This window comes from Macrosteles quadrilineatus, unplaced genomic scaffold (genome assembly GCF_028750875.1).
Source record: "Macrosteles quadrilineatus isolate MER2022 unplaced genomic scaffold, UCM_ALF_1.0 Scaffold_2__2_contigs__length_208266976, whole genome shotgun sequence".
In the NCBI taxonomy this organism is placed as follows: Eukaryota; Metazoa; Arthropoda; class Insecta; order Hemiptera; family Cicadellidae; genus Macrosteles; species Macrosteles quadrilineatus.
Window position 1 is genome coordinate 140,279,998 of NW_026542595.1, and position 12,760 is coordinate 140,292,757.

The window sequence follows — 12,760 nt, forward strand, 5'->3', positions numbered from 1 at the left end:
TATTAGTCGACTGACACCCATACAGATGAATCAACTTGATTGAATCCCAACAAATATTAATAACAGTGATAATGGTAGATATGCTATCTCCAGTGATATGCTATCAATCTCAGATTCTATCAGGATTCTAGTGATATAGGTACTCAATGAAGATAATGCTTAATCTATTGCTGAAGAGAGTGTAGAAGATGTGAATTGGAAAACAGATTGCTCTAAGCTTGCAATGTAAGACTTCAAAGCAGGATTATTTCAATAATATAATCATAAGAGGTATTGACTTTAAAAACTGAATTCAGATGACAATCCGTTTTGAAAGATGGTCCTTACCTTTACCAGATTGCTCTAAGCTTGCAATGTAAGACTTCAAAGCAGGATTATTTCAATAATATAATCATAAGAGGTATTGACTTTAAAAACTGAATTCAGATGACAATCCGTTTTGAAAGATGGTCCTAACCAAATACGATATACCAAATACCTTACCATCAACTCGTATTTGTTTAATTAATTTCACATTTAATTAAAATTACACCATAGTTCCCTTTGCTTGACACAGTGTTATAGGGAATATGTTGTATGGTGAATTCCATACTGGGAAGGAAGATGCTCAGTCATAGAAATATTGAAGGACACCGAAAAAGAATGGTTTTGTAATTATTTTATGTATCTTGACATTTCCGGAATTTAAACTGTCCCTTGACATCTGTGTGGCGGCCCTATAACTGACAGGGGAGCTCAGAGGTTGTAGTGCTTGCCTTCAAATACGAAAGTTGCTGGTTCAATCACGATCAGAATCAAATATAGATCCAACAGTCATTTGTAATGATTGCCTATTATGTCTAAAAAAGTTTGTGTAAATGCCCAACAAAATAAAACAGAATGAGTTTGGGCCGTTCCTTACAAAACATTAATAGGAAATGACAACAGCATTGGAACATGAAATAAAGAAAATTAAACAATGAAGAAAGTTCACAAGAGGATTTATGTTTAGTTCAATACGTAACAGAGCAATGGGTCTTAGTATTTCACAGACTACTTTGCAAAACTATGATCAGGAGAAGATTACTTTCCCTAATAAATTTTCTGAGTAACCAAATGGTTAAAGCACTAGTCCTCAAACCTGAAGGTTGCTGATTTGACCACAGAAGGTAGCCATTCTGGTCCCAGATGCCTTTTATTGAACTATCAAATTAATGGAAAAACTGGATTGGAAATGTTTAAAAACCCAATTATTTGCAATTGTTTGTAATAGTACAAAACCAGGGTTGGACCATCCTAAAAACTAGATTGGAAATGTTTGAAAGGTTGGTAAACATTGGTGTAGGTGAACAGTAAAAATTATAAGTTAATTTACCATCTTTAGCATGCTGATTATCCCACTGGACGACAATATTGAAGTAGTACCAATCTTCTAAGCACAGTTCAAATTATTTACATTAAATAAAGTTTGAAACCGATTGATGAGGTAATGGTAATAAATTCCTACTTTTAAAAGCAAAAACAAAATTAACGAATAAAGTAATGAATTATACCTGATAAAAAATAGATACTGTACTCTTTATTACAATTGGGATTGCCCGATCTTAAAAATTAGAAAAATGTGTAAAGAGGTTCAAAACTAACATTTTATTAGATTAAATCAATTAAATAAGTAAATTAAATATATTTAAAAGAAATTTATAATGATAAAACGTCATACAAGTTTACATAATATGTATAATGTTTTAAAATCATACACATTAAATAAATTACTCTTGTCAAATAAACTATTTCTTTAGCCAAAAACTGTACTTTTAGTGTGTTGGACATAATATGTGCAAACACTGTAAAATGTGAGCGTGCTGGTATTATTTACAAATTTTGTTTTTGATTATTAGAGATTTATCAAATATTTTCATGTAAAATATGCAAATTCTACACAAAACACAAAAATTATAAAAGCACATCTCATAAAAAAAAACAGATAGGAAAACATTCTCTTAAAATAAATAATTAAAAATATGAGTAAGTATTTAAAATACGCTTAGTTGCAGAGAAGGGTCAACAACATAATCAATTCCTGCTACCACAATTATTCATTCAACATTTTTACAACTAAAATATTGTGAAACACTACCTTTATTAAGTCACAAAATACAGAACCTAGGCTACATCTTTACCAATCGGTGTTTAAAACTTAAAGCATCTTATATAAATCAAACAATTAAAGTATGCAGTCTTTAAATATTAAATAAAAATATCTGAAATAACAATATCTTGTTAGTTTTATTTTTACAGAATATAAAATTGTTAGTGAAAAGTAAGTAAAATATTTATGTTTAAAGTTGTAGAAATAATACGGAGACGTTTAACTTTTAAATGAAAAAAAATTGAGTTGAGAAATGAGGGAAAATAGCCAGTGAAAATTATTTTAAAATCTACCCTACAAACATTTTTAAACTACACTAAATTTGTGACAAACTATTGTCAGTTAAATACAATCATAGACTAAAGATTACTAACATAATCAGATTTTTTTGTCAAGATTGCAACTATGTTAAACATTTTTTTATTAATTTTAAACAAAATATAAACCTAGTGCTTACCTTACCATGCAAGAAGCGTTAGTTAATTAATATTATTCACACAAATAAAACATATAACATTCATCACATAGAACATGCTAAGGTAAAGCTGTCCTAACACCATTGCAGAATAAATTTAAAACATTCAATATTATAATTTTACTCCCATAATGAATGGATAGCGAATCATGAACTGTGAATTACAAGTTTTAAAGCTCAAACAGTTTTCATAAAACAACATAGTAATCATTGTGCACAAGATTACTAAACAGACAAAACAAAATTTTACTAGGTTAAATCTTGTTCATCTGTCTCTCTTAAAATATCTTGTATATTTTTAGTGTGATGAAATTAAGTCGTTTTCATTGAAAGGGAGACAAAAAATAAAAATTATTACAAGAGTGAAATGTGGCATTTTCCAATGAAGACCTAATTTTCAATTGAGAATTTAAAAACTTTGGTGATATCAAACTAACAGCATGAAAACCATAATTGTATTTTTAATTTAGCAAAATTAAACACTAACGTTTTAAATCTGACATAACCTTGATAAATCCTACTCCAGTTAATCACTATGTAATTCAAATTATATTTATGACTTGTTTAACGTTCGAGTGATTATTAATCACGTACTAGTGTTTCTACCACCTAGCCCCACATTTACACACTCAATACTTACAGTTGTTTGTGAAATGTGAATAGGCGTCAGGCACACTTAATGCTGCAGAGGTGAGTCCATTTAATGGAGAGTTCAAGGCATTCAAGGTGGTGGATCCAGTGGCTATAACAGACATGCGATGTACAATCAGTGATTCAGAAGTCTCTGTACAGCATTGGACATGCCACATGTGGTGTAGCATGCTGGACTACGAAGTTCAAAGTAATGTCAGACTGGTCCATGTTAGAACTAGGACTTTTATCTTCAAGGGCCAGGTTCAAACCCACCAATCAGCTTTTCCTACGTGGTAAAGATGTGAGAATGTGGTACTGAACTCACTTTACGGAAACTATCTGTCTAGAAAATAAGGTCTTTCAGGTAAGGTGAAGTATCTATGTATGGGATTATTTCTTCCCTTAGGTCATACAATAAAGCTCTAGGCCTATAGTATTCTAACAGTGAAACTAAATTATAGCTCAATTCACAATCTTTACTGTGGGATTGTCATTGAATTGTTACTCAATTGAACACGCTATACAGAGCAGTTTACAAAAGAATATTGGTACCGTATGATAATCTATATAAATAAAATTAGAGTTTTGTCTGTACATTGCTCAGAATTATATACTTTTAGGTTATTTTTACGTTTTATACATTAAAGAAGCAGAAACGAGTCTTATCTCAATTTCTGTCTGTCTGTCTGTCCCTTTGTCTGTAACACTCAAGATGGCATTTTACGCAATCTTCTCCGTGAAAACCAGAGTACATATCAAGATCCAAGTCATTTTAATGTATTCACTGGATTGGCGAGAGTGTCTTTAGTGATTTAAATATAGCCTCACTACTTTGTAAATAAAATTACGGACGTTCAAAATTGCAGTTTTGTGCGATTTTTGTCAAATTTTCGTTCAATTTTTATCACATAATCGTCTATGAAATAACGAACAGCTGTTCGGATCAAGATTATTTTTTCTAGCTGTCAATGACATGTTTACAAATGTTGTTTACAAATACCGCAACTATTTCGAATCACGTTTTGAAAGCAAATCCCAACCAAGTGAGATTAAAAACGTTTTTCTTACAGAACGGATTTAATTAATCGCAAGTGCAATAATATAGTCTAATAGTGTAACCGTAAATGAAATTAAATAACTAGACATCGTCCAAATCGGAACCAGAAATTCTTTGAGTATAAAATGTTTCTTGAGTTTTGACAACCAGAAAGAAGAAGACCTTGAATCAGTGTTGTATAGGGCTGTGACACTGAAATGATCGTCGCCAATAGCTTACAAAAAAGGTTTCCACTCATTGACGGCGCTTCAATGGCGATTGTGTAAAGTGTAAAGTAAAAAATCACAACTGCAGTGGGTGATTGTAACAGAGGTTTAACAGAGGAAGTGCTAAACTCGCTTTTCCAATGTGTCACTTTCTGTTTCTACTAGGCCCATAGCTCATATCTTGGGTACGTAAGCCTACATATTTATTCATAACAACCTTTTTGACGACGATCCTTGATACCGGTACTTTTCCATAGAATACATGGCCTACCTACTTAAAAAATAAAATTACAAATGACCAAACCCCCAACATTGTGTGATTTTCGTCACATTTCCTTCTAATGTTAATAGATATACTAATCATTGTTTAGAGAATGCGTAATCTATTAAATAACAAAAAGTTGTTTGGGTAAGGTTGCTTCTTTTTCAAACTGACACCGATAAGTTTACGCTATAACTTTTTACGAGAAAATCCAAAAGCAAGAGATCAATAACCTCGGGACTAGATATTAATGTATTTAATTGGTCCGATTTACTGTAATTCTTAGGTAGGTTCTTACGTATAGGTACTGGTTCTTTTCCTTAGAACCGGTAGTTTACAAATTAGATATCGTTGGTGTTGCACCTTATTTATTAGAGCCGTCCGTATTCAATTTAAGTGATGTCTTAACTCTGTATAAGTTTTGCTTTTTCTGCCTGGATTCCAAATCTTAGCTTACCCGGTATGCTAAGAAAATGATAACCTATTTGAGTAAAACATTTGTTGGGCAAACCATCATGAATTGTTTACGCCTTTATATTGTTTATGTATCAATAGGTCGTGGCCTTTGTTGGATTGTTGTATTGTGTTGTTTTGTTGTATGTTGGTAACGCATTAATGTCCTTATTTCTCAGTGTTTTACGGAATGGACAAGAGCACCTTTGATACTGAAAATGTCAACCGGAATAAAGTGTTAAATGGTGAGGTTGAGATAGTACTTTAAATACGTTTAAGTTAACCGATGTGGAAAGTAACTTTCAATTATAGGCCTACTTTAGGGCTACGCTTCACGGATCTATAAAACATTTTTAAGTTTAATCATTGGACATATGGACCAACACGATCCGGGCGACATTTAATTGCGAAGCATTTATTTTGGCTTGAACTGTCAGATACTGTATTTGCGAAGGTTTATATATAATAGTTTTGCCAGCATATCTGCAAATATGCAAACTAATTGCTATTCTTAATCTTAATATAAGAAGGTTTCAACTGACTACTATAAGATCCCCGTGCGTAGAACGGGCACACAGCTAGTAAATAATAAAATAAGTTCAGTACAAATTATTTGAAATGTTTACACTTTTATTTAGCTCCTGATGGTAAGGTTTAATCCCAGAAGCATATAATGTGCTAATAATAAGCGTAAACCAATTCAACTCTAAATTTAAAAAAATGGTGAACAAAGTCTGCAATTTTGAAATTCCACACATCCATACACAATATTTCATGGGAATTAATTGAGAGTGGTAGCAATTTATAATACAATTTTTAATACAATTTTATAATTATGGTTTTTGGTACTCAACAATGATAATATTTTAAGGTTCAATAATGGCTATCTTTTATATCAAGTTTTAAGAATTATAACAAAATCTGTCCTGAGTATCCTAACAGTTGACCCAGTTGTATGGGCCCAGTTGTTGGTGGTGTGATCATGGTATTAGTATGTTTATTTTATTATATGTAGGATATTACCGGTAATGATTTTAAATATATAGGATTTCACAAACCACACATTTAACAAGTATAAAACAAAAACAGAACACACACACGTGAATGAGTGCAAAAACATAAAGTAAATAAATAATTTAACAATCCAAACTACCCCAAATAAAAGCAAAATCTTACAACAAAACCATTAGCTACACAACCTCAAAAATGTCTTAGAAAAGCATATTTTATATTCTGTAGGGTCTTCCGTTAAGGTATACAGAATTGCTTCTGAAAATCTTCTAAATGATTGCTGAAAAGAGACAAAATATGTCTACAAAGTTTGTTGAAAAATGTGCTTTGGGGGTTTTATTAAAAAGCAAGATGTTATTGTTGTAATTTATTTTTTCAGTTTTTAATGCTTAAACTGTATTGTTAAATGAATTTTGCTTGTATTCAGTCAATCCATGAAAGTAGAAGAAGACACATGCGGATATGATGCATTAGTTTCATGGTTTTTAATTGAATTATACATGAAGTCCTAAAAACTTGAATAAACTTAAAATGGAAGAAACAAATACTTAATTACAAAACTGAAAAATTAAATTATATCTTATATTATGACGATTAAAAATTATCTGGTGTAGAAGAATAAATTTGTTCGCTGTATATGGGACCACACATCATCCGCCAACCACATATTTTTTTGTGTTTTTTATCTACACCAATGGCATTTTTTACAATTTGAAAGGGAACGGTCCAAATCATTTCAAACATATTCCTAATTTAAAAGATTTCTTTTAGTGTTTTGTCAATTTACATGCAACTTACACAACAAAGTTATAGATCCCAAATGAATAATGTTTATACTCAAAGTCACAATTCACTATGATAACTACTAGGTATTTGTAATATCATATCATTTATTTGTCTTTCTTTACTGAGCCCAAAGAATTCTATCCCTTGCAAAGAAAATATAACTTTAATGATTGACCAGTTGGGAGAACATAGTTGAATGATCCTTCCATAGAGGTTCTGCTATTTTAAGTTGAATGTTACCCTTTGGTTTATCACAGACCCCTAGTTTGTATGTGGCTCGCTATGTGCCTTAGAGTTGTTTGTGCCCTGTCCACCCTCTCCTTGTGTGGAAAAAATTCTCTTCTTCCCTTACAAATCTAAAACATCTTACGCCCCTGGGAAACATTAAAGTGGCTCTGGTTTATCATACTATAAGTTTATGGCATTATAAAATGTACTTTAATCCACAGTAAATGTGCTTCACGTTTAATAAAGACAAAAGTATGCACAGCAGCAAAACAAGTGGATTGATTGAAATACTCGTATGTTAGTTTTCATTCTGCATAGGGATGAGTGGGTTGTAATTTTATCAGTTGTCAGCTAGTAACCATAGGCCTACATTTAGTCGAGTGTGCATTAGTAATAATGCCATCATGACTTTAATCCAAAGATTGTAACACTATTGTAATCATCTTCCACAATCATGGAAAAATCTTGAACATCTCCCGCGGTTTTAAATACATCATTATCATCATGCCCTGCGATCGATAAACCAAAATTTACTCAAATGTCTGTTTTGTAAACTGGTTAACACGTTCGCGGCGGCATGGGAGCGATCGCTCCCATACGGAACCCTAATGCCATCCTGGTGGGTGCGATCGCTCCCAAGCTGCAATGCAGTACGAAATGATTTATTTTTAAGCCAGGATTAGAGCTAGAAACTTGAAACCTCACACAGCACTGCTCAATAGTATACTGTATTTTGTTGTGGTGTAGGTTGGTAGTAAATTTCCCCGTAAAATCCCCGTCTGGCAATCTCAAAATTCTACTTTTGTCCCGTCTTTTTTCCTCCATTTGGCAATACAATTCCAATGGGACCGGCTACGTTACAAGCAGTGCTGCTTTCTGTTGGTGTTTAGCGAACTACGTCGACTCTCGTTGTAAAGCAGGACATCCTCGCACGTTATTTGCTATTTGTCAGACCGAAATTGGAAAGTCAATCACACGCGGCAATCGGGTTTGTTCGATGCTGAGGGCTGCGCCGCACCTGGGATACGCCCGCCATTTGACGTGCCGCCGCGAACGTGTTAACGATCCACCGATCATCCCTAGTTCTACAACTGGATACAACATTACATGGGAATGTGGTATATACTTCACTAACACAGTATTGTATTTTTAGTTACTAAGAAGTATATGTATTCGAGAAGTCTTTACATAAACGTTATTCATTTGAAACCAATAACTAAAATGAAATGAGTAGCATGCTAATACAAAAATTTATTGGCTATTTAAAAAAAATGAAACTTCAAAGCCAAAAAATGCACGATGAACCCATTTCAGCCTTACCAGGTGTTGTGGCTTTCCCCAACAAAGCAGCTGAAAAATTTGATAAATCTAATAGTAAAAGCATTCATTCCTTATAAAAAAAATGGTGATTGTAAATTTGAAACCTGATAACAAGAGAATTAATGGATAGTAATGATTATAATAATGAAAAAATTGTTCAATGCCAAAAGTGTAACCTAATTTTTAGTAAAAATTATTGATTGTTACATTTCCCTGAAATATGATTGCACTAGATCCAATAAAGGCTCGATTATGTGTTTTAATGGGACTTTTTGAAACAAATTGCAATAATTCATAAAGGGTTGGTATCTGTTAAAACATGGATGTTAGAAGTACTTATTGTAAATTAATCTGCAAACAAGATAAATTTAGCTAAATAAGAAGTAAGTCATGATAGATTGATAACAAGCAAACTGGAAAAAGTATCCTAAATGTGAAATTAGACTTAACATTTTATAAGAAATGTAATAAATGATAACAAACCTGATGAAAGGAGGGCTTGACTTTCATCCTTACATTTAATTAAGTTGTGTATTGAGATGAGATATAAGATTTTAATTTTCTTGTAAAGATAACATATTTTCTTCCGTTTTAATTTGTTCTGAGAGATTATTGTAAATTTTCCTACCCGTGTACCATGGCGATCCTTCATACAGAGCTGTACTATATATTTCAGAGGATATTGAAGATCATTCCTGTTTTGGGTATTATATTGATAAGTGTAATTTTTCAACATAATCAAATGAATAAAACAAAACATTTCAAAACATACTGAACATACAATTCATACTGAACTCATGACTTTTGGAATTTAATGAATTTCCCCAATTATAAAAGAGAATTATGAATGTGAAGGATAATTCCCCAGAACAAAAAGATCATAGAAACTCATGGATTTTTATCTAAAGAAACTAGAAGACATCCTGCTACTTCCATTAGTATTGAATTGATATAAAGCTGAATAAATTGTGTTTCATTATGAGAACCACAACTTGGTCTTTATCAGTTTGGATGGTAAATTCTCTATTGTAAATAACACCTTATTGATAAAATATCTAATACGAACCTGCTGCAGTAGCTGAACCAGTTAAACTTGAATGTGCTGAAACAAAAGTATAAAAAGGTCAAAAATATTTTTGAGGTAGTGGTAAAAGCCCAAAAAATATCCCAAAGTTTAGGGAATTTCTGGCTTAATTATAAACTAAGATCTGAAAACGTCAAGAATAAATCCCAAATTATCAGTATTTGGTTTTGTTTGTAATCATTATTATAAAAACAAAACAAATATAATCATGACACAGAAGTAACGTGTATTTCAATATTACAGTACACAGCATTCTTGTAAAAATAGATACACCCAGTTCAGTGGCGTATCCAGGGAGGGGGCCGGGCCCCCCAATTTTTTTTTTTTTAGTTACCTTGTACACACGGCACACGGGAGCGTAGCAATGCGCGTTCTAGAAACACTCAAATGAGTGCGTACACACTACACAATACAAGTTGTTATTATATAAAATGCCGGATTACTGGAATGTTATCAATAAAAACACTTAAAATGCAATTAAAACACGTCTCCGAAGATCGCGCGATCGGAAACCGCTATTGCCGCGATCGGGCGTGACGACGATGACGTTTCCGTAATCGAGGGAAACGATGATAACGTGTACGGCCGCGGGAGATGTTCGTGATTTTGACGCGATCGCGCATGACGACGATGACGTTTCCGTGACCGTGGGAGATGTTTATGATTTTGCCGCGATCGCGCAAGTCGACGATGACGTTTCTGTGACTGCGGGAGTAGACAATGATGTTTACATGGCCGCGGGAAATGATAAAATCTTCGCCGCGACCGTGAAAGACCACGATAATGTCTACAGTACATGACCGCGGGAGATGTTCATGATTTTTCCGCGATCACACAAGACGACGATGGCGTTTCCGTAACCGTGGGAGGCGATGATAACGTCTATACGTCTGCGGGAGATGTTCATGATATTGCCGCGATCGCGCAAGACGACGATGACGTTTTCATGACCGCGGGAGAGAATGATGATATCTACACGGCCGCGGGAGATAATCAGAATTTTGCCGCGACCGCGGAAGACCTCCCGCCAAAAGACGCCGGATTACTGGAGTGCCGGAGTGGTACAGTGCCGATTATATAGGGTCTTCTGTACAATGTTTTATAATTAAAAAAATGACGGCAACTGGTACATATAGTGTCTACTTCAGTATCCAATAGTCATTGCGTGTACATTACATATTTTTGGTCGAGTTTTCAATCACTGGACGACCATTAGTATGCTTTATTCTATAAGTTGAGTGCAGTTTTATTAGCTTGATTTATTTTATTAAAATTACGTCACGCAGATTAATAGTAGTTTAGGCAACTTGTTTAGATTTCAGAACAGTAAAAAAATAATTTTTAGTAGTAATACACCAATATTATTCTCTACTTTAGAGCCTCCAGAGGTGTTGTAAACTGCAATTTATCACCATAAAATACCAAAATTTTTCCCGGGGGAGGACCCCCCTTCGGTCCTGGGGGGTATTCCACCCCCCAGACCCCCCGGATCGGGCCCCCCCCAAAGCAGAATCCTGGCTACGCCACTGACCCAGTTATATTTGGGTGAAATCAGACTTTCATACAATTACTGTAACATAAATATGTTGGTTTAAGTATGAGAAAATATAGAATATACTGTAGTTGACTCAAAAAGAAATACTCCAATCATTCAATCTGATACAAAATTGTCTACATAACAAAAATATCAAAATGTTACTTTAAAATCATAAACAGAAAAAAATCAAAAGACATTTTATTCATGTGGCATATAATAAGAGGTTGACAAAAATTCTGATGCAATGAAAAAACACATTGATTTAGAGCTACAATTATTCTACAGGTAGAAAAAAGGCATTGCAAGTTCTAAAAAAAAGTCTTGGGGTCATGCACAATCATTTACTCATAAAAAGGATGTTCTAAAATACAAATTATAAGTTTGTTATAAATACTGAATAAGGGTAAAATATAATATACAAAGGGTAAAATGGGGGATCTGAAATATCACAGACCTGGACTACTGAGACTAGATGTGCTGGACCCTATAAAACAAGAATATTCATTGGGCTGGCTGACTAGAAAAAGCAAATTCTTTAGTTGTTAACGTAAATTTTTATAATTTAAAGGAAAGCCAATTGGCTAGTAAGGAATGTTTTGAGGGGGAAAGAGGAATATAGTTCAGCTATCTTCCCTGAGAATATTAAGAGTCCAGGAAAAAAACACAACAAAAGAACAAAATAAAAGAACACACACAACACTGATATTTCGTTCTGATGTAGAGACTTATTCAGAGCGTAGGCTGATGAGAAATGCCAATTAAAATACTTATGTGGTGATTAAATTATTCAAGATTATAAAAACTCAAGATATCTCCAGTTTTGAACTTTAGTTGAAATTTTTTTCAACTTATTATCTAAAGAAGGAGGAAATATCATTGACACGTTTTGTGTTTTTTTTTTTTACTGTGTATTTTAGCCCCTGGACTCTTAATTTCCTCAGCTAATCTAGCTGAACCATATTCCTTTTAAAGAATTCCATTAATTTGTATTCCGTACGGTTTTACGGGTATTGTATGTAGCGTTTTGTTAAATGACAATGTTTCTGGGAATATTCTGTGTTAAAAATGTAAACTTACAATAAATTACTTCTATTTAGATGAACACGATGTAACATTTACCAGTGTGTTTTTGAAGCCTACTGATGGAGATATTAGAACAGAGAACTAACAAAGAATACAAACTGTCATTATTACGTTCACACTCCCTGTGTATAGGTTCTTTATATTTCAAAACCTCTCAAACTTGCTGTAAAGTACAAGAGTATTCTACTTCCAACCAGTTTTAAATAATTTTACTGTCTCCAGGAAACATGGAACTTTATAAAACCATGTTTGAAAATATTAACTTTACTAGACACAGTTATCGATCATGAGAACTAATTCATGATACTAAATTGATACATGGTAAAAACGGATAACAAAATCAAAATGTTGGCCAATTACTAGTGCAGTAGACTTATTAAGAATGGATTGGACAACAACATGTATGACAACTCGGTAGCTTTGTTCATAGTCATGTAGACTAAAATGTCACAACTTGAACATTTAGGACTCCTATGTATTTACATGATTTTGTTCCA

General features: G+C 33.2%; 1 protein-coding gene across 19 annotated transcripts in view; it reads right to left on the minus strand.

Annotated features, from left to right (window-relative positions):
* The window catches only part of LOC128987958 (CUGBP Elav-like family member 1), a 696,992-nt gene that overhangs the window by 8,148 nt on the left and 676,084 nt on the right, over window positions 1-12,760 (minus strand). For 15 of the 19 annotated variants that reach the window (XM_054409105.1, XM_054409104.1, XM_054409093.1 and 12 more), the window contains 4 exons: window positions 11,635-11,664; window positions 9,626-9,661; window positions 8,560-8,589; window positions 3,244-3,345 (listed from right to left, as the gene is read on the minus strand). In XM_054409105.1, the coding sequence (XP_054265080.1) occupies window positions 3,244-3,345; window positions 8,560-8,589; window positions 9,626-9,661; window positions 11,635-11,664 (198 nt within the window). The remainder of the gene's footprint in view (window positions 1-3,243; window positions 3,346-8,559; window positions 8,590-9,625; window positions 9,662-11,634; window positions 11,665-12,760) is intronic. The other 4 variants (XM_054409101.1, XM_054409108.1, XM_054409100.1 and 1 more) reach the window with 3 other exon arrangements.